The 21,950-nt window shown below is 44.1% G+C and overlaps 1 protein-coding gene across 1 annotated transcript; it reads right to left on the reverse strand.

Annotated features, from left to right (window-relative positions):
- Positions 1-2,999: 2,999 nt before the first annotated feature.
- LOC111071711 lies at positions 3,000-4,157 on the reverse strand. The gene has a single exon (XM_022363192.2). It carries the CDS (start codon positions 4,143-4,145, stop codon positions 3,000-3,002), a length of 1,146 nt encoding a protein of 381 aa, XP_022218884.2. The 5' UTR covers positions 4,146-4,157.
- Positions 4,158-21,950: the final 17,793 nt, after the last annotated feature.

Below are 21,950 nucleotides of genomic sequence, written 5' to 3' on the forward strand. Positions count from 1 at the left end.
GCAACAGAGTGTTGCAACAACCCTTTCAGTTGCTTTACTGATTTTGATTTTTTTTTTATCCACTGTGTACAGATTGCAGTGGAAAATTTGTTTATCATTAACAGATTTCAGCTACCTCGCTGGAAAATGAATTATAATTATGCTGATGCCGAGGCCGATGCCGAGGCAAGGGCAGGATCCGGATCCGGATCCGCGCCCTACCCCCGTTCCCGTTCGGCGAGGAATGGAATGTTCGCGGGGGGATTTAAATATTAATGGTGTGCTGGCGAGATTCGAGGCTGAGGCTGATGCTGATGCTGCCACACGCGGCGCCTCGCCCAAAAGGGGATTTCGTTCCGATTTGGATGCCCATTGTTTGCATAATATTTGGCAATTATTGGAACACACTCACTGACAGTCCAGGACAAGGCGAGGATGCGCGGGATACCGGTGATGCCCGGGATACCCGGGATACGTACTCCTAAGCCGGCTTACGTGCATCATCAGCTTTGTCCGCCAAGGTAAGGGGTAAGCAGAGTCAGTTGGAGAGCAGAGCACCGTAGAGCACCGTAGAGCACCGTAGAGCACCGGATATGTAGATGGAGATGGAGATTTTGCAGCTTGCTGTGTGCTCTCACTTTTTCTCTAGCTCTGGCTGCTGCTGCTGCTTGTCTTGCCCCGCGGCCAGTGCCAATTGTGGCAGATTCTCCTCCTCGAATCGTGGCGGGATGGAGGCGAAAAAGGTGCCTTGCCTTCCCATTCATTTCGCCGTAGGCACGGCACTGCCAGCGTCTTGTTTGTCAATCAGCAAACGGCAAACGGCAAACCAGAGCAAAAAAGAAAACAGAAGTTGAAGATGAAAATGAAAACGAGAAACGAGATCGCAAATGCGTTTTGGCATCTGGCGAAATCTGGTCCTGCCCCCGAGCCGTGCCGAGCCGTGCCGAGTCGAGCCGGAGCTCGCGAATCCTTTTCAGCCACTTCCTCTTTGCGGCCAGCTGTTGATTAACTAACTGCATAATGAAGGAGTTGGATTGAATGCGCTGAGGGTGAGCCCGAGGAGGCTGAGACTCGGAGACTCTGAGACGTTCTGTGGCTCTGGAGGGCGCGAGGGAGTGGCAGATGGGCGAACCGCAAACACAGAGAGCGCCTCACAGAATCGGCTGTCGATTGAGTGCATTGCAGTACATATTTTGCCCCAACTCATTCGGCATTTTTTGTTTCTTTTTTATCACTTTTACAAGCAATTAATTAAATTTTTATCGATTAACCAAATGACACGCAGAGGCCGGCAACAAAGGAAGGAAGAAATGAGCTGGGTCTGGAAATTGAAGAGGCGTAGAGCAATAAAGGAAACGGAGGCGAGGGCGAAGGCGAAGACGGAAACATGACTCTTGTCACGGCCAAGAAATGTAAATTCGTCTCATCTCTGGGCCAACATCGGGCAAGGGTTACCCGAAAGGGGTGTGGCCCGCCAGCGACATTAGAAAATTGGTTTAACGATGCGGGTGAGCACAGCTGGCAACGGAGCGGATCGGATAGGATAGGATCGGATCGGAATAGAACGTAGAGCAAGTGCAACCAGCAGCAGGCAGCAGGCAGCCAGGGAAACGGGAAACGGTACAGGTTACCGGGAAATGGAAAATGGAAAATGTTAAATGGGAAACGGTGATGAGGGGGAGCTGAGAATATGAACAATAAAATGTAATTCAATTATCTTTGTATCGTGGCCCGTCGCTGGCACGTATCGCAGTCTAAATGGTCTACAAATTAGGGGCAAACCCACAAGAATGCTCGAGCCGATGACAGGTCATGGGCACAGGTTGTTACACCAGCGGCGGATTAAGCGGCTTCCAGAGGCCTCTACCTAACCCTGGACCGGACCGGACCGGATCGGACCGGATCGTCGGTCCGATCCGCACTCAAATCGAGTTACAGTGCCAAAAACGTGTGCGAGGGCGTCAAAGTGTTAACAAGTGTCATGTGGATAAGACTGTGGATGTGCTCCTTGCAGTCTCTCTCTCTCTGTCTTGTTTGTCCCCTGTCTGGTGTGTCGCCTGGCCTGCCGCACGAGCTACTATGAGGCTGCAAACAAGGGAATTTGGACAGCTGGTGCCGCTGCTGCCGCTCTCTACGGGGGCGTTGAGCCCAGACCGCGCTGATCCGCATTATCCCTGCTGGCCGTATACATATACCTGTACCTGCTCTTTGATCATCGATCTGGGAACGCTCCTCGCTGTTGTTTGTTTGGGTCTCCAGCACAAGCAAAGCCAATCGGTTGGTCAGGCAACTGCGTAAATATGGGACTTTAGCACAGTTTTGTACCAGACTTAGACTTAGACATAGATTGATCCCAGTCTTAAAGCTTGGATTTGCTTACTTACGCCATACCATTGTGTGGAATATTTCGAATATCTCGAATAGAACAGAGCTGGACTGATGTCAGGCCACTTATCGAATTTACTGGATGATTTCTGTCTGCTCATACAGTGCCCTGCCTGAACTGCTGAAAATTATCTCAGCAAAGAAATAGGTTCCTAAAAGATGCTAACAATAAGCGAAATCTTATCCTCCAACAAATAAAATCTATTTTAAAATAAATAAATCATAAATAGCCCTATCTGAATCCAAAAATCCCACATTAATCCAACAATAAATTTGTGTAATAAAATTGTAATTTATTTAGAAGAAAAAAAATCTTTTGTACATATTAAAAGACGATAATAAATATTTGTTTAAAATTAAATAATGAAAAAAAAGGTTTGAATACAAAAACTACATAACAGCAGCGTGCAAAAAAAAATTGTATGGGAATAAATTACCTAGGAGGAGAATAAAATAATTGGGCAATATGTATGTACAGGAATGAGACTTAGTTTAGGCTTAGGAACTAGATAAGCGTCGTGGTTAAGCGTTTTTCCCCCGTTTGTCAGCGTCGGCTCTCTCGTTTTCTCTCGTTTTCTCTCGTTTCTTGCTTCCGTTTCTCCTTTTCTCTCTCTCTCTCTCTCTTACTCAGGTTCTTAGACATATATGGATGAGGGCAGGGCCAGGCCCACCTCGAAATAGTTGCGCTCATCGACCTTGTAGCGCTTCAGCGGCGACTCCTTGGCCACCAAAGCCGCCGGCTGTGGCTCCCTGCCGCGCTTCAGCCTCCGCACTGGCGTCTCCAGGCAGAAGGTGTTGTCTCCCAGAGTGGCTGGCTGGACACGAGCGGGAACGGGTGTTGGAGCGGGCGTGGGCGTGGGCGTGGGTGTGGGTGTGGGCATCTGGAGGAGCACGTGGTGTGGCAGCTTCGTCACTGGCGAGGCTGGCTCCGGGGTGGGGACCAGTGTCAGGGGCTGACTGAACGGCAGCGGTAGGGTGCCGAAGCTCAGATCGCTGGCCGGATCGTCGCCAGCGGCGTAGGAGGGCGACAGCATCACGGCGCAGTCCGACTCCAGCTGCTGCTTGACCAGGGTGCGGCGCCGCAGATTGAAGGTGGAGCGGCGGGGCTTTTTCTTGGCGCTTGGATCGGCCTTGCAGGCGGAGTCCAGGATGGCGTCGATTAGCTTGTCCAGGGTCTGGTCACCCAGCTGGTCGGAGGATGGCGGCTGCGGTGTGATGGGCCGCTGGGGAGCTGGCTGGACTGCTGCCGGTGGCACCTCCATGGTGGCCACAAAGTCCGCCTCCAGTTTGCGCTTCTTCAGCTGCTGCTGCTGCTGCTGCTTGTTCCCTGCTGCCGAAATGTAGCGGGGCTGCTCCAGGAATGGATCCAGGGGCGCCAGTCCCCGCATGGCCAGGTGCTGGCCGCTGGGCAGCAGCAGTGCCGCCGCATTGGGGGAGTACTCCTCCGCGTAGCGTGGCAGGGTGCTGGCATAGTGGACGCTCTGCACCCGCTGGTATTGCTGCTGCTGGCGCAGATGGGGCGAGGCGGAGCGCTGCTCCGGCGTCACGTTCCGTATATCGCTGAGCGGGGCCAGGACCAGAGGACTGTTCCTCAGCCGCATCACCGCCGGCACCGGGGTGGAGGTGTAGCCCACATCCATTACGTTCTCCTTGTTGGCTATCGTGGCCCTCCGCTCACGCCGCTGCCGTCGCTGCAGTCTCCTGGTCTGGCTGGGCTGCTGGATCTCCTCCGCTGCGGGCAGCTCGTTCAGTCGCTGGGCCGAGGCGGTCCACTTCAGCATGGTTGGGCTCGTTGATTCGTGGGTTCGGGCAAAAAAAAAGATACTGCTGCGATCCTAGATCTCTGTCGACTGTTCTCGACGGCTCTCGCTGACAAACTGAAGCGGTACGGGGCGAGGGCTGCGTTTTATACCCCTCGCGCGTCCTTAGGGGTTGTTGCGCAAGCGCACCCTGCCGGGCCAAGGACTCACACTCTCTGCCTCTCTCTTTGGCAGTGTTCTATCTGGCTCTCTGTCTCACTGTCTGCGCTGCTTCAGCTCCTTTGGCATTGGTTTCTACACTCCCAAAATGTTGGGATTGCTATTCCCTGGCATGCCATCCAACCAACACCTTAGGCAGCTCCTGTTCCTGGTGCGGTTCAGCAGTCCCGAAATGACGTCTAGATCCCTATCAGACATCGTTCAGTTATTAAATTTGCTTTTATTTCCCCCGCGCTCAAGGAAGTTATCGTTTCCTTCCCCTGCCCTCATTTGAATGTCACCGAGGGTCGCGAGAGCTTCAGCAACAGGCCCTTTCGCCACTTGTCCAGGGTCGCAGGGTGCCAGTATCCCAGGGCCCAGGAGCAGCCAGGCCAGGTTAATTAGCCAGGCCCGGACGATGCCGTCCCAAACAGAACGTAGATTGAACAACTTCCTGCGACTGGGGCAGCTCCTGCCTTCCTCCTTGCCACTTGTCTCACATCAGCTATTAATTGCGGCTCTTTAGCGGCCGCAAATGACAGTTGTGCGAGTGTACTCACGTTTTTCCATAATTGAAAATGCTCGCCACTTCCGGGAGGAAACGTTAGAAAACGCTAGAAAACGTTACAAACGCTGCGAGCGAAGGTTCAAGGCTCCTGACAGCGGAGCTGCACTGCACCAAAAGTCCCTCACTCAAAAAGATAACTTTGGTTTAAGTAAAAAGATTCAGTGCTTTCGAGGGCCTTCGACTTTGCTTGACATAAAACATAACAGTTTCCCACAGCAACGGCGTACAAGTTAAATTAAAACCGAAGAATGAAATCTCTTCTGGTATCCCAGCCATACTTGGATATGCTCCATAAATAAATAAGGTCTGCCAAAAAGAACGCTCAACTGAATATTAATCGCTTTATTGATCTTAAGACTCGCATCTAAGTACTAGAACTATTTCAAATACTCGTAATTTAATTTAATCAATTGTTATTCTTTGGTGCGCATATAAATTTAAATCTTACCATCAAGCAAAAGAGTTTTCAGCTTTATAAACCTCATGGATTCATAGAGTAAAAGTGAAGAGTAAAGTAAAAACCAATTGTTTCCCACGTCTACACAGACCTGATCCCAAATCGAGTGGTCTGCTTTCGTAGGAGAAGAACCAGATCAGTTTTTAGATCGATTCAAGGAGAGCCGACCAAATATGAATATGGAAATAATAAACAGATCTAAATTATTGATGACAGATCAGCGATAACTGCCCACATGTGTGACCTTTGACCAGCTGTTGGACCTAGTCTACTTGAGCGGGGCTGGAGAAACGCTTCCGACCTGCGGGTTCTTAAGCGCCACCGAACCGCCAGTGAAGTGATCGCTAAGTGATCTTCAAGGGATCTTCAAGTGAGATGGAAGTGATCTTCAAGTGATGGGCACAGTCATGTGAGGGATCATCAGAGCGGACAGGCAACGTTCAGATCTCGTTCATCGATCGGTTCAGCGATCACTCAAAGTATCCGTGACCAATGGAGGTTATCCTAGCGTTGGATCTGGGTCTAGATCTAGACGCAGCCAGCCCGCCAGGAGAAAAACCACTTTCCTCGGGCATTTCTTCGCTTGCCTCTGTCCCCTCACTGATCTCTTTATTTGCGATCTTTCTCGGAGATATATTGCTGAAAGATTGCAACGATCCTAGCGAGGATCGTATATTTCGCACGTTTCCTTCGACTCTTTTTTTTGCGGTGAAAGTTGTTTGCTTTTCATTGCTTATCCTTTGCTCTCTTTGTTTGCTCTGCTTCGACTATCTTTCGATCGGCATTGTGCCTGCAACACAAAGGCTGCAAGGGTTAGTTAATTAATTGCCCCGTCGCATCTAGCCCCGGGCTGAAACCGCTGCAAATTTCTCAACTTTTCAACTCTTTTCTTTGCTCCCCTGCGAAATCCCATTTTGGTTTACTTTCTGCCTCTTTTCTCCGTTCGTTCTGCGTTGCGTCTCGTGCGTTCCTTTGGCGCGAGGATTTCTCCGTTGGTTTTTCTGTGCCGTTGAGTTATTGCTGTTTACATAGCCGCACAAAGGGATTAAATGGGTTTTTGAGAGAGTTTTTCGACCAAAAATGATCGAAGCCGATCGATGCTTAGGGATCCCCCCAACCCCCGGTCGCCTCCGGCCTAACGTGTTGATTAATTTGATTTAACGAGCATCCTTTCCTAACAAGGCGTGGCCGAACGTTGTCCCGAACTGTCTTCGTTCTCTCCGATCCGATCCGCTCCGTTTCGCTGGCAAAATTACCATAATCCTGGCATTTTCTGCGGTTTTTGAGCATACGAGTTCATCTACATGAAAAGAAATGCACAAAAACCACTCAAATTTAATTTGAATTTTCGTCGGCTTTTTGTTGTCGCTTTTTTGGTGTGCGACGATTTTACGCTTAATTAACGGGCACAAGAACACAAGGGGCCTGATGAGAGCCAGCCGAGGACTGCCCGAAGTCACGATCGCTATGCAAATTAACTGCAGGAGAGCAGAGCAATGCGCATGCATTTCTATACCCTTGCTAAGGCAGTTATGAATTTGGCTGGATGCGTACAGGGCAGCAGGTATCCGCGTCATTCTGTCTTCTGTCTGCATCAGCTATTTATTCCGCAAATAAGAAGATATTTCCTTAGATAGCCCAACCAAACTTTAGTCTGTTGCATTTCGTGTGAATACCATCTGTAAGGGTATCAAGAGCTTCGGCCCCGAGGCTGGTCTTTCTCTCGTGTTTACTCGCCCTTCGCCCTTACTCTGGCGCGTCCACGAAGAGCCACTTGACTTTCACTCTTTGCCTTTCATGAGCGATTTGCATTTGCATTGAGCAATGGCAATGGCAATGCTCAATGGGGCATAAACCTGGCGATTCTCTCACTCTGGTTCGCTGCCTGGCTCGCTCGCTCACTCAAATCCACGCCACGCCATGCCACACTCTCCTCTCGCTAGCTCGCTCGCTCGCTCGCTCTCTCACCTTTGCATATTTATTCGCATGCAGCCCTTTAGCGCTCCTCTGATCCTGCAGCACACTGTTGTTGCATGTGATTAATGCGTTTCTACTTTGCATTGTGTGCGAAATTTATTGACATTTGATTTGCTGCGCCGCCGCCGCCAACAAAACAACAAAAAAAAAAGAAAAATTATTCAAAAAGGCCCAAAGTGTATCAAATGTGTGTCGCGCGGCTTTGTTTGCGTTTTGCATAGGCAAAAAAAAAAAAGGGGAAATGGAAAATGTGTAAGTGAAATGTTCAGGACTTCATTAAGCGATGTGTGTGAAGATTATGGGAAATAGAACACGTACATATTAGCATGAGCAAACGGAAACCAAAAATGGTTTTGATTTTCCAAAAATATGATTTATTGATTGCAAAACTTTTTTGCCTTTTTGCCAGAAATATAATCCTGACGTGAGCGCCTGCGGCAGCCTGTCCAATTGCCAAAGATCGGGAGAATGAAATGACAGGAGTTCATTAACGGATTTGTGGGGACCATGGAAAAATGGTAAAATTGTATTATCATATGGAACGGAACCCACAAAAAATGATTAATTGATTTCATAACTTTTTTTTGTGATCTATTTTTTCGCCAGAAATGATCTCATCCGAGCGTATCCCATAACACTCTAACGCCTACGGCAGTCTCGTCTCGTTCCCAGGGGGGGGACGAGAGGTTGCTTGCACCGCCATGAGTTGGCAGAACTGTGTGCAGCATGGGTACATAAAGGATAATGGCAATAACGGACCCGACCATTGCCATGTTTACGCTCATAACTTTCCAACTCAAAAGTCGACCAACTGTCAACTGTCAAATACGAGACAATTTTCAAACGAACGCAATTCTGTGCTGAAATTGCCCATTGTAGCCCACAGGAGCGGCAGACGAAGGATGCGGATGAGGAGGGGGAAGTGGAAGTGGAAGTGGAAGAGCGAGCGACTCAGACTTGATGTGACCCTGAAAAAATAAAGAGCGCAGGAGATGGAGAAGCAGAAGGAGAGCAAGCCAAATGATGAGCAAAAGCAAGACGACAGCCAGCAGCAGCAGAAGAGAGCGAGCGAGAGCGAGTGCGAGTAGTGCGAGCGCACCAGACAAGACAATGGATGCCATAATGAAGAGCACACACACAACGGGAGATTGTCTGCTGCAAAAGCGACATCAGCAGCAGCAGCAGGAGCAGCAGCAGCAGCGGCAGCAGCATCCAACAAGCAGAAGTAAATTACGACAATGCGAGCAGCGGAGAAAAGGAAAGGAGAGGAAAGGATGCGGCCTGAGTGACGTGCCGCATGCCTTTCCCAACGTATGCTAGGAGGGGGAGGGGGAAGTGGGCAAAAAGAGAAGCAAAAAAAAAAAATTAAAGAAATTGCACGGCCCAAGGGGAAGAGGAAGGGGCGCAGGGAACGGGCTGAAATTATGGCAAATAATTTAGAGCAAAAATTGAGAGTCCCACAGGCAGGGAAAAAGGGATCCTCGGGCTCGCCGATCCCTGCATCGCGGTCCTAGTCGAGTGTGTGTTTCGGTGCCGTGTCCTACCCTACGCTACCCAAACCCAAGATGATTGCATTTCTGGGTTTGTTCGTTTGTCATTTGCCTCGCTGCCCACAAAAGACGCAGCGGAAGAAGCATCACAAGCAGCAGAAGATGTCCTTGCCTCTTCCCCTCCCCTCGTAAATTTGAAACAATTAAAAATAAAGTTAATTAAAATTTATGTGCGACAGTTTTGCACACTTAAAGAATAAAAAAAAAAAGATTGCAACAGATCGTAGCGGCTGAAAGACCGACCAGGTTGGGCCCCTTCTAATTGCTGGGTGTGGCCAAGGTCCTGAATGGCTTCAACGACCCACTTAAAAAAGTGCCGAAAAGGTATGTAAGTATGGGGCGGATAGCTGGGAGACAAAAAGCAAAGCCGGGTCCGAAAATGAAAGATATTGTTGTAGAACTGAAACTGGGATATCTTTATTCAAACCTCAGAGAATGGGCAGTCCTTGACCACTATACAGGGACTCACCTCTTTGAAGTGGACATTGAAAGAGAAAGATCATCGGATCATAGTTATAATGAATATTTTTAAATCATTTCATGGGATCTTTATTAGCAGTTAAGCAGTTTCATAAAGAGAAAATGTAATGGAAAACCACATTAATAACTAAATACAAAAATAAAACGAGAAGGAACGTGTGAGTCGCTTCTATGGACGCGACTCTACTTTTCCATGATGTACATATATTGGCTTTATAACCAAACTTTGGAGTTCCTATTTCAACCATTTTTGAGAGAAAACACTAAGATGTTTAGACTGTTCCTAATATCGTATGTGCATAGATTTGAAAATTTGAAAAATCTAGTTTCCTGTCGTTTTTATTTCATTCCGAAGTAATATCAAAAGTCAGTGCTCGTTCGTCTGAATTTTGTGATTGTAAAATGGATAGTTTCGAAAATTATTACAGCCGGATTTGCAACCTTTGCGACGGAGTTTTGGATTGGAAGGAGATGTGGCCAAACCACGAGCTAACCAGCGCTCTTTTTGCTATGCCTGTCGGTAAGTGATCCGTTAGTGAAAGCGATAGAAACCGATCTAGATCTAGCACCACCCTGTTACAGATGAGGCACGAAATAAACTCCGTGAGGCCCAGGCCATTGCAAAAAGTGCCAATCGCACAATCATCACATTGGAGGATTTACAGATTGTGACAAATACACAGGTTTCGATGAATACGCGTAATCGGAGCAAGCGCTCCATCGAGCCAACACCACCACCACCACCAAACACTCGTCGCCTTCGATCCCGCTTGTCTTCAGTCAATTATCGTGAGGACTAAAACGAAGGCAAGATCCCCAAGAGTAGTCCAATAGCCAAGCTTCAAATGCAATAAAAAAAACCCCTGGAAAAACCAATATTTCCTCTCCTTTTTTGTTTTTTTTTTTAAATACCTTTTGAAGACTGACAGAAATACATCTACATTCTACATCTTCCCCGCAAAGGTCGCGCATTGCACAGGGCAGAGTGTGCGTTGCACACATCCACTTTTGCCATAAATCTAATATACCCCTTAACTCTTTTTGAGTACGGGTATAAAAAATACAATAAGTGCTTTTTAAAGCTTCTGACAGCATATCCCTACTATATGAAGGAGATCAGATGTTTTCCATAATATTAAATTGATAATATGTATATTATATTCTTGAAAGTAAAGAGTGTACGGGACAGTTGTTTGGCAGAGAAAACCGCTGTGGTCGGCTCTTTTTAGTTGGGCGGCGCCTCCTTTGCATACCAACGCAATTGGCGCCTCTGGTTTTATGGCCCGATGCGGCAATCGAGATGAACTCTCGATGTGATCTGCATTCGTCTAGAGGTCCGGCTTGGTCTAGCTTTTGTTCGGCTCACGAGCTCTTGAGGGGGAACAATAGGCTCCTGTCAGAGTTGATGCGTGGCCGATCGTTGAGCAGATTTATTGGCCCCTAAGTCTTTGTCTCAGTCTCAGGCTCTGGCATGGCCGCACGTTCCACACGCTGTGAGGATGCCAGTCTAAGAAGCGTGAAAGTGCCGAACCGAACCGAACGGAACGAAACCTTCCAGCAGCCGGACTGCAACAAAGGATCTGTCCACTCACCGGTCACAAGATGAGCCAATTTCATTTCCTTTTCGCAAAAATTGCCCAAAGCGTATTCTCCTCTCCTGTCCTCCTGTCCGACTCACTAAATTAGAGCAAATGTCAATTTCTTTGGCGGTGCAATGTGGTTCGGTGTGGTTCGGTTCAGTGCGGTGGTTGTAGGCAGCTGGCCGTAGCAGCTACTGAGATTAAGGCCGATCGGACGTCTCGCCTATTATCCCTTTGCCTATAGGGAGACGGACTCTGAGCTGCTGCTGCTGCTGCTGCTACTGCTGCTGGAGGAGCCCCGAGCCTGGCTTTTTGTTAGTGCTCAGCTGAGGAAAATCCCCCATATGGAAAACCAATTATGGGACGGCAACATCACGGATGTCCAGCCAGCTATGACCCTGAGAAAGCAGTCGCAGGAGCAGAACTTAACCGCAATCATTACCGCATTCCCTCACACACTCCCCCACAGAAAGAACTTGGCCCTAGCTCTTCTGCTCGTCCTGTCCTGTCCCGTCCTGTAATTGTCGGAAGTGCAACTACTTGCGATTAGAGGCTGTCTTGGACTGTCTATCCGCTTGGCTGACTCCCTCGCTCAGCGTCGCTCAGTGTCTCCCACCGAGACTCACCGATGAGGATGTCTTGAGGTAGTCTTTAAGTTAATTGCTGCATTTAGTGAGGACACCCGATGTGGGACAGCGATAACGAACTGAGTAACTGAGGAACCAGCGCAGCTGTCCCAAGGGGAAGACGGAGCCGTGGATGGAAAGAGTGTGAATGTGCGCTGATCTTGCCGCAGTTGTCGTTGTCTGGGCCTAAGTCGACTTAGCTCAGATTTGTTGTATTGTATTCGGTTCGTGTAAGTCCTGACGGCTGGTCAACTGCCTGTCCCTATCCCGATCCCGATCCCAACCTCAGACTCTCAACCCCTTAACCCTTTCTTTGCTGATCTGCTGATCTGCTTCGTGTGCTCATAATTGAACTGTCTTTGTCTGGGACTGGGTGTCAAAATATTTGCCGGCCCTCCATCTCTCTCCCCACCACTCCCCTGGCTGGTCTGCCCAATTGGACCTATGCTAATTCCGGGATGTGCAACATGGATTTCCGTGTCCGTAAAATATGATTGCCTTTAATCCTTTTGTCAAGGCGATGACAAATAAATATTTCCACGATGTCATGTCAAAATACCAGCCCGAAAAAGGATTCGCTCTCTCTTTCGCCACGGTCACGGATTTCCATTTTTCATTTCCATATTTCCATTTTTTTTTTTTTTTGGGTTCCGTATTTCTGAATTTTTTATGCAAATTACCCGGCCAGGGGGGGGTAACGTCACTCCGTCACGTCAGTCGGACGCAGAACTCTGAGGCGAAGACGTAGACGAAGACAGAGACAGGGCCCTGAGCCTGAGGGCCCTGACGTTAAGTCCATTAAGGTGTTACATGGCAACAATCTTTGTCGAGTAATTACAGGCTTGTTAGCTATGGTTGCAACAACATTGCTTTCTCCCTCTCTCTCTCTCTCTGTCTCTCTCTGCGATCTCTGAGGGTGCAGAGTTTTTTGCTCCGCTCTTCGGTTACGTGGGAAATGTTTCCTTTTTTATGCAGTCGGTTTTTTTTTCTCCTGGCCTGCCTATTCCAGCGCATGAACATCATTTATGAGTGTGTTTGCGCGAAAACAAAGGGATCAGATGGATCAGCGGGATCAGTGTGAGCAAGAAATGAAGATCAGTTGTCAATCAAGGTGGCAGGAAATTTCCATATCGATGAGGGAACGACGCACAACAACATATTCCATGGATAATTAGCTTACAAGGACACTCCCTTCCTGCAGACCGAGAGATATTACCCGCTCTGTCTCACTCTCACACTCTTCCTCCTGTGCAACTCTCCCCTGGCGCGGTTCGTGCCGCTGTCTGTTACTTTTATTATTGCATAATAAGTATTTAATATACTTTTAAATGGTCAGCGTTGATTGGAACATTTGGATGTATGTAGTATATATTTAGTAATTATTATTGAAGCGGACTTCCACAGAATTCTTTCGAGTGTTTCAGGGGAAGAGTGGGAGTTTTGCTCCCTGGATCAGCCATGGGCGCTGTATGCGCGGTAATTCTCAGCTCATATTGAAATGATGCAAGAGGAAAGTCCCCACTCAGCAGCGTAGATTAAGCCATTAATAGAAAACCCAAAGGACCCAACTTTATACCCATTTTACACTAAACAAAAACATCAGTGCATCGCTGTACTTTTTTATCTGCACCTGGTTGAAAGTGCCATGATAGCCATGCAACATCTCGAACAGGCCTCGGGGGACCATCCGACATCAATCCACAATCCACCCCCCGATGATGCAGCTATCATACGAATGCCAACGAGCCGAGCTCGAAAATTAAGAAATTACAGTGCGCTCGGACAAAACGCTGCATGACCAATTAAATGTAAACCGATCAAAATAGTTCAAACAACTTTCATACGGAGCAGAGACAGGGACAGCGACAGCGACAGGGACAGCGACTAGGCGTAAGCACGTGTGTAAGTATCAATAAAAAAATAAAACAAAAAAGAAGGACATCGGGATCGGGATCGGATCGGATGAGATGATATGGTGCGGAGCCGGGAAGCGTCATCTGGTCAGCGATCGTTGTCGTGTTGGACAATTTAATGCAATTAGTGCGATATGCGCTGGTCAAAGTCTATCGGTATATCGGTATTCCATATCGGTAATTACATAATTACAGACACAGACACAGCCAGCGCAGCGCGTGTCGATTGGAATGGCAATGGGAATGGGGGTTGTGTTGTCCCTGCATACTCCTGGCCATATCCATTGTTTTCCTCCCTCTATCGCGGCATTTGTGTGTGGGTTGAGTTGAGTGGAAGGTGGCACATGTCATATGCTTCAGCTTTCCAGTTCCGATTCCGATTTCACTCGGCTGATTAATGATATTACATAATCCCATTAGACCCATCGCAACCTCGGGCATTTCCATGCCATGTGTGTGTGCTCAATTAATGCAAAAAAAAAAAAAAAAAAAAACTCTGCAAAGAAAGACTAGTTTTGATGGGTCGTAGTTTTAAATACCCTGACGTATACTATTGAATTTTTCGTGGAAAAGTCTGCTTTATTATGAGGATTACGTCCTCATACAGTTAACCGATCCTTACAGACTGAACTAGCACGGATCTATGGAAAATTCATTTGCTTAATATGAACACCAATAAATTTAAATATCTGCTGTTAAAATATATTTAAATGGGACATGGCTACATCGGTTCGTTCATGGATCCCGCTCTAAAATACTGCACATACTTTTCGTGGCGGAAGGCGCTTCATCCTAGGCTTGACAAAACACAGTATAGCCCATGTGAAGGGTATTAAAATCGGAGCTCTGTTAAATGCAATCAACCGCAATAATCGCGAAAGCGAAAATCGCCAAAATCGAAAAGAAAAACATTAGCGCCTAATGCGACTTAACCACCACCGGCTGAACCGTGGAACCGGGGAACCAGCAAACCCCGGATCGGGGCCGGACAAGCTCGCCCATGCCCCCGCCCCAGGCTAATCGAAGACTCTAGCTCGATTCCCAGCCCGAAATGAGAGCGGGACAGGGGCACCCAAAGCAGAGCAGCAGCAAAAAACCACTCGCAAGTACCTTTTTCCAATGATGATGTGTTAATTTCATTTGATTGACATCTGTCCAGGGCCGACTACCAGGTTCGATCAGCGCCTTCCGCATTTCGGAGGATTCCTCCTTAAAAAAAAGGAACATAATGGAAATGCACAAAGCGAGACCCGAGCCAGACAGGACACAGACCATCCCATCTCTTGACTTGTCATGTAAATCTCGGGACATTCTCGTTGTGGATGGGGGGATGTATATGTGGATGTGCATGTGGATGTTGTTCCTTGTTGCGGCTGGCCAAGCATGACGCGACAGTTTTCGGAGCGGTGATTGTAGCGCTGTCATAAGATATTGTCCTGATTGAGCTGTCAGCGGAAGACGAGTCACAAAATCAAAAACTGGGCCAAGCACAGTATGAGGAGGGGGAGGCGGGATAGCAACTTTAAGTAAGAATTAAACAACTTTCTTCAGCCCGATCTTGACAAAGATCGACCAATCGCAGGCCACACTAAGGACCAAAGGATTCTGTCTGCAATTGTTGACAACATTTAAGTGAGCCAATGTCAAAACTTTACTCGAATCGGTTGCCCTGGATGACAGATGCAAACTTCTCAGATAAGTTCCGCGGGGCACAGAAAAAAGATCAACAATAAATGAAGGACGAAGGTCCCAGATACCAGATACCAAATACCAAATACCAGATCCCAAGCGAACCAGCGAAGGGTTATCGATGTTGTAATTTAAGACATTGCAATTCATGACGTTTAAATTTCGCAAATTGTCAAAAATTATTGCATTCGATATGCAGCGAACAAAAACCCAAGATCGCACACAGAAAGGTAAATTGTGCAATGAAGCCAACATTTTGCATGCCCTCAGCCTTTGATGGGCTTTGATGAGCTCTACCCCTTGACTGTCCTGTCGCGGGGCAGGAGGAGGCAGGCAGGCCTTCTAATCGCTCGGAAAATGCCCAGACATCGACATCTCTCGACACCCAGTCCGTCTTGGGTTGGCCCTTTGGCAGCCCTTCTAGTGGTGTCGCCAGGAGTGTGTGAAAAATTGATAGACTTGTCATTCGGTCTGGGGCTGTGCGGCGACCAGCGACTCAGCGTCGTCCTTGCGGGGTGGAAATCTGATGTGATGCCAGTCCGTTGTCCTCCTTCTCGTAAAGTTGCATAAATGTCAGGCGACTGTCATGACAACCTCTTGTAAACGCCCCATAATTTTTATTATTAATGGTACAGCCTTCCATAATCGATGAGCGAGTATACCCCGTATCTTATATGAAATCATCGATTTACGATCAATACACTGAACGCTGGAAAGAGTTAGATTGGGTTTCGGCTTGGCCTTGCCATGGCTACGGGGGAATAACTGATTTCCCTGCCTTCTTTGATACTTTATTGCAGTATCTGAATACACTGAATATTTTTCCATATTTTTCTGTGGAAATACAGAGCTCTCAAGCTCTCTCTCAAGACACATTGAAATATTACAAAATATTAGAAAAAATATTTAACCTGTTTCGGAGAAAAATGTTGCTTTTCAAGATCCCATAAGGGTAAGAAAATTAATGATCATTCGAAGTCCTGGAAGTATTGTTTCCATTTCCCTATACCATACAAAAGCTTATAAAGTAAGCAAGGTAAATAAATTGTTTAATTTAAATAATACGACTATTACATGAATCTTGAGTTTTTTTTATTAATTTACTGTACCAATGAATAAAGCCTCTTAAGCATGCTGTTTTCAATATCCAGACTAGTGATTAGGGCTTCAAGCTTTGACCCCTTCAAAAGTTGCACATGCATGAAGCGTCTCTTACTGGTCCTGACTAGCAGACTCTTTCACCAAATCGTTAAAAGCAACAGCAGCAGCATTAGAGTCAGCATAAGAGTAATAGATAATTACGACTCACCTCTTATATGTAGGCATAACTAGGAAAGGAGTAGCTCAGCACAGAAGGAAGCATCTGCGATGCCACAGAATATACAAATGTAAGTACAAGTATTATCGATCAGGGTCTTATTTTTATTACCATGGCCTTATTGCATTTCGATCATAGATTGATCAGTTGAACCGGTCAGCAGAACTATGTGGAAGGGGCTCTTCTTAGGTTTTTTATGAGGCTTTTAAAATATTTTTTCTCAAATCCTGTGGGGCGAGAGTCTATCCAAGTTTCTCTACAAGAGTCTATCTCTACTAGTTTTATACCCGTAAGCGCCTGTATCTCAGAGACATAAAGAGCTATAGCAGCCAAATTTCGTATCCAAGCTCCTGTGATATTACACTGTTACAAGTGTTTAAATTTTCATTTCGCCCTGCCCCTTCCGCCACCGCTGCTCTGTTCTCGTATTCCTCTTTAGAGTGTACCACGAGATCAGAAGTTCCCAAACGAAGGCACCACAGCCTCAACTTGTAGGTGCTTATCTTTGGCTGCTCTGGGTCTGTGATTCGGCATGAGGAAAGCCAAAAACAACATTGGAAACTGAATTCAAGTGAATGGATTTTACTTGGTTTGAGTCTTTCATATTGGCAATTCATTTTTTATTGGCAATTTTCCCTTTAAAGAAATTCATAATAAACGACAGCCTACATACGCATTATTGTTTGCAGCAGCTCTATGTCAATTAAAAGTACAAAATGTGATCAATACACCGATAATATAAGCAAGATAGTTCAAATAAAGATCAACCTGTATTTCAAACGACGAACAAATAAAATTCAATACTTCAGGAGAAAAGGAGTCGCAAATCGCGGTTTTTACATACATTTTTTTCTCATTTACAAACATTTTCAATCGAATTCAATCAATTTTGGTTGCATTAAATCGAATTCAATCGATTACAGCCGTCTTCAACCTAGTTCCATCCGCTTCAACCTAGTTCGATCCAATTCAGCCTAGTTCCATCCGCTTCAACGTATTTCAACAGAACTCAATCGACATATTGGATGCTATTAACAGAAAAATGCCAGAAAGCTTATATATTGTTGCACAACTATCAGCCAATTCTTGAAGATATGCAGAGCAAAAAAACTCCAAAGAAAAAATCCCAATTCGCCAAAGCTGCTACGAAATTTAATTCTAGGTATTAACTCGCTAAATAACCACATTGCAGTGGCTACTCTACCCCTTCCAATGCTTACTCATTCTCTCTCTCTCTTTCTCTCTCTCTCCCCCGCACACACACACACTCTTCCTCGTGCAGTGTGCTCCACCTGGCGGAAGGAAGCGAAATGTTTGTGTTGGTGTGAAAACAAAGAAAGAGAGAGTCAGAGGTAGAGATATAAAAAAATTTAACGGACAAATGGAAACAGATAAAATATTTTAAATTCTAATTAAATATTATTTATGCGAAGTGCAAGAATTAACATTAGAGCACGATCGTCGTTTCTCTCCATGTTTTTCCCACATCTCATGACAAATGGGAGAATAAAATTTAGATAGAACGCGGAGAGATCCGGGTGCGATACGTATTATATACTTATCAAATATATTGTATGTGGTATGTAAATCATAGTAAATAATAAAATAAAATAAATAATAAAACATACCAGGCAGTGAACCCGGGGATCTACTAGAGATGTGTTTGCCTTCTTGGCGCTGCTCTGTGTCTCTGATTCCACCGAAAGAAGGTCATCAACAAGATTGAAAACTAAATTCAAATGAATGAACTCGGAAAACTCGTAAAATGTGCGGAAAGTATTGATTTGTAGTAGGTATGTTATGTAAAATACTTAAAATATTATCAAAAATTAATTTTTTTAAATTTAATTTTTATAAAAACCTTTACAAAATGAAATTATAAAAGTTTCCATATTAAGTGCATCCTGATCAGTGAAGTCGTTTGACCCACTGCACTTGAAAGTTGGCCTCGTGAGCACGGCCCATCCTATACTTCCTATACTGGATTAAGAGAAGCCTTAGGAAAGAAAACTAGACTTAAATCTTAGAAGAAACCATACACCCAAAACTCTATACTATGTATTGCAGCACCGATGCAGTAGTGTAGGGGGGGTCATCCATTACACATGTAAACATCTCTCCTCTAATATTATACATTACATTACAATTACAATTTGACATTACATACATTATACATTACTTTACACTATACATTACATTATATGTAACAAAACTACGTATAAAAGTAGATGAGCGCAAAAATTAATAAATACTTAAATGTTGTCCGGTTAGTTTTGATTTTTTGTATATCTTGAGTCCTTATGAAAATATTCTGACCCTTGTAGAAGGGTCAATACATGTTTGAAAATTTACCGTTAGCCGAGATTTGGCCAATTTACTGTTCATTTGTTAGATAGTTCAATGTGTTTCAGAGACTTTGTGGTACAAATTTACTATTGCATGTTTTATTTTGCTATTATCTCCTATAAGAATTCAAGAATTCTTGATAAGAATCTTATTGGAGTAATTTTTAATGGAAAACTATAAAAATACCAAAAAATACCGAAATAGTTTAATTTTGCTTATTTTAATATTTTTTCACATCAAATTAAATAAAATAATATTTCAATTGGTTAAATTAGTGAACTTACAATAAATTAAGAAAATAGTATCGGGACAAATTTATATGGAAATCTGTTATGTTTATGTTTTTTGTCAGGCTGGGCATTTGTGGGTTGGACATTGGTCGTTTCAGAATAAACAAATTTCAATCAAATCTGTTTTCATTTACACATTTAATAAGTTAAGTTCTGCTAACCAACTTTTCATTTGGTTACCTTTTCTTATTACTTTTCAGACGAATGGAATTGATTTCAGCAGAATTCAACCGACTTCAATCAGCTGTATTCAATTTAGTTCAGCCAGATTCCATCAACATCAACCTAGTTCAATCAGCTTCAACTTGCTATCAATCTATTTCAATCGATTTCAGCTGAATTTCAACCGCGTTCCATTGAATACAATACATGACAATCATTCAATGCTCTCATTCAAGAATTTTTTTCAAATTAAGTGGATTCAAGTGGATTAGTTTTGATTGAAATCCTTTTGTTCAAACCCAATTCTGATTCAACATCAATAATATCTTTTAATTAACTGCAGAGATTAACTCAATTCTCCTGGATTAGCATTCCAGCTCCTTTGTTTGAAGATTGCAAATTTTGTGCATGCAACTGCCGCCGTTGATGATCCCCGGCATTCCCAACCAAAAAATAGTACTCTCCACCATCCAGTGTTTTTTCTTTTGTGTTTGGAAATTATGTTTATTGATGATTACTTTTACTTGCATTGTGTCGCTTTCTTACTTTGTATCGTTTTATACATGCAATGGTGTGGTCTGCTCCTGTTCATCTCTCCGATTTCGGCTATGGCAAACTGTGTACATCTATATATACTCGTATTTATATAGATATATGTATATGTATATTTGCGTGTATATGTATAGGTTCACGGTCATCTATTCAATACACACAACAATAAAAAGTGATGGCAAACGAAAATTCTTTTTATTTTTATTATATTGTATGTTATCTTAACCATAGGGTTTCCCCTCTACATATGTATGTGTGTATATTGTATACGCAAAAAAAATACATGTATATAATATATTACGATCTGTCAACTGTGGCTAAGCATCTTATCAAGACATTGACAGTGACAACAGAGATACATACCATACTATATGTATCAATATCTATCCATCAATCCATGTCATGTGTGGACCGTTACAATCGATAGAACTTTGTCGGTTTGTCTGCAAATTGCAAATTTCTGCTAATTTGTGCACTCCTTGGTGTGAAGTGCCTTATGAGATATACATGGGATGTACATACATATCATACATGTGCCTATGCATATCCGATGTGATGTGTGTGTGAATGCACTCTTGATGCTGGAATTAAAATTTTTCTATACCACTTAACACCTAGGGGATTATACCACTACCATCCATATAGAGATCTTCTTAAACTGATTCTCTTTTGTGAGTTTTTACATATATTTTTGTCAATATTTAATTGGGGAACGTGGAACGTGAGTGGGAGAAACTTCATTTGTGATTTGTGATTTTCAGTTGTTTCAGATGTTCTCAACTGTGCCTCCTCCGCTCAAGGGCGTCAAATAATTTTGCTAATTCCATTAATTAATTAATTAATCGATTTGTTTTGTTTGCCTTCCGCGATAGCTTGGCTGATCTTAGACTTAAAAGATGTCAACAAAAAAGACGCAAAATGTCAGTTCAAAAATATATTATGTATGTTTGTATATGCATCCCTATGGATGGCCTATGCCTTCGATGTGCGCTTTTCATTTTTGGTTTGTGGGAAGGGCTCCATTTTCATAAATTTCAACTATGCAAAATAAATGCGACAAAAATTTAATTTAGATTACAATTTAAATTTGTTTTCATTTCGTTTTTTTTTTTATAATTTTTTAAAGATTTTGTTCGTTTGTTTGTTTCAGCAAATGTTGCGCATATATGTTTAGGGGGTTCAAAATTTGTCAAGGAAAAAGGGTAGTGTGGATGTGGATGGGGCTGTGGGAAGGTAAATGGGTGATCGAACGAGTGTGTGGTTGTATAAATATTTGCACTATGTTATATGTATGTAAATATACAAAAAAAATCGCATAGTTTTTGTGTGTATTTGTACTTTGTTAGAAATTCACGCAGATATGCTGAGAAATAATCCAACCGAGTCCGCTAATCAATCCAAATCCAAATCCAAATCCTATCTGAACAAAAGTTTGTTGCCCGTACAGTACCATGCCATTTCCCTCATTTCCATGATTCGAATGATGATTCTCATCTTTTTCTCACAGTTCCGCCATTTCCATTTCCATTGTCATTTTCCTTCCATGCCAATATTTCTATTGTTTCATTCCTATATCCTAGATTTGTTATCGTACACAGAACTTATATGGTACATACATATATTATGTATTTCCTAAGGCTAATTTCTATAACTGCTAATTGGTAATATGCTGTTAGATACGTACTATACCTATGCATATGGAGATATACATATGGATAGTTGGGGGGTAGATAGAAAACAGTGAAAACATTGAAAACAAGGGTGAAAACTGATTTCTGTATAAATTGCACATCATTTTTTTGACTTATATATATATAACTACCACCATACATATAGTACATGTTGTTTTTATTTTTTGTTTTGTTTTAATGATAAAATGTTTCAATTTGGTCGATGCTCCTCCTGCTCCTGCACTTCGTCTCCTTCCCTTCACTTTCTTTCTCTCTTTTTGTGTGTGTTTGTGTGTGTGTGTTGGAGGGGGGGTGGGGCTAGGAGGGGACTTGACATTTAATTTAAAATTCTCACTAGGGTTTTCATACATGTATTAATATGTATATAGTATCATATGCTTTTTTGTTTTGTTTTCTTTTTGCAATTGGCACATAATTAATTACTAAAAC

This window comes from Drosophila obscura, unplaced genomic scaffold (genome assembly GCF_018151105.1).
Source record: "Drosophila obscura isolate BZ-5 IFL unplaced genomic scaffold, ASM1815110v1 contig_185, whole genome shotgun sequence".
In the NCBI taxonomy this organism is placed as follows: domain Eukaryota; kingdom Metazoa; phylum Arthropoda; class Insecta; order Diptera; family Drosophilidae; genus Drosophila; species Drosophila obscura.

Bases quoted from the DNA above. Each gene is read 5' to 3' on its own strand.
- LOC111071711 (XM_022363192.2), bottom strand. From the start codon at position 4,145: ATGCTGAAGTGGACCGCCTCGGCCCAGCGACTGAACGAGCTGCCCGCA.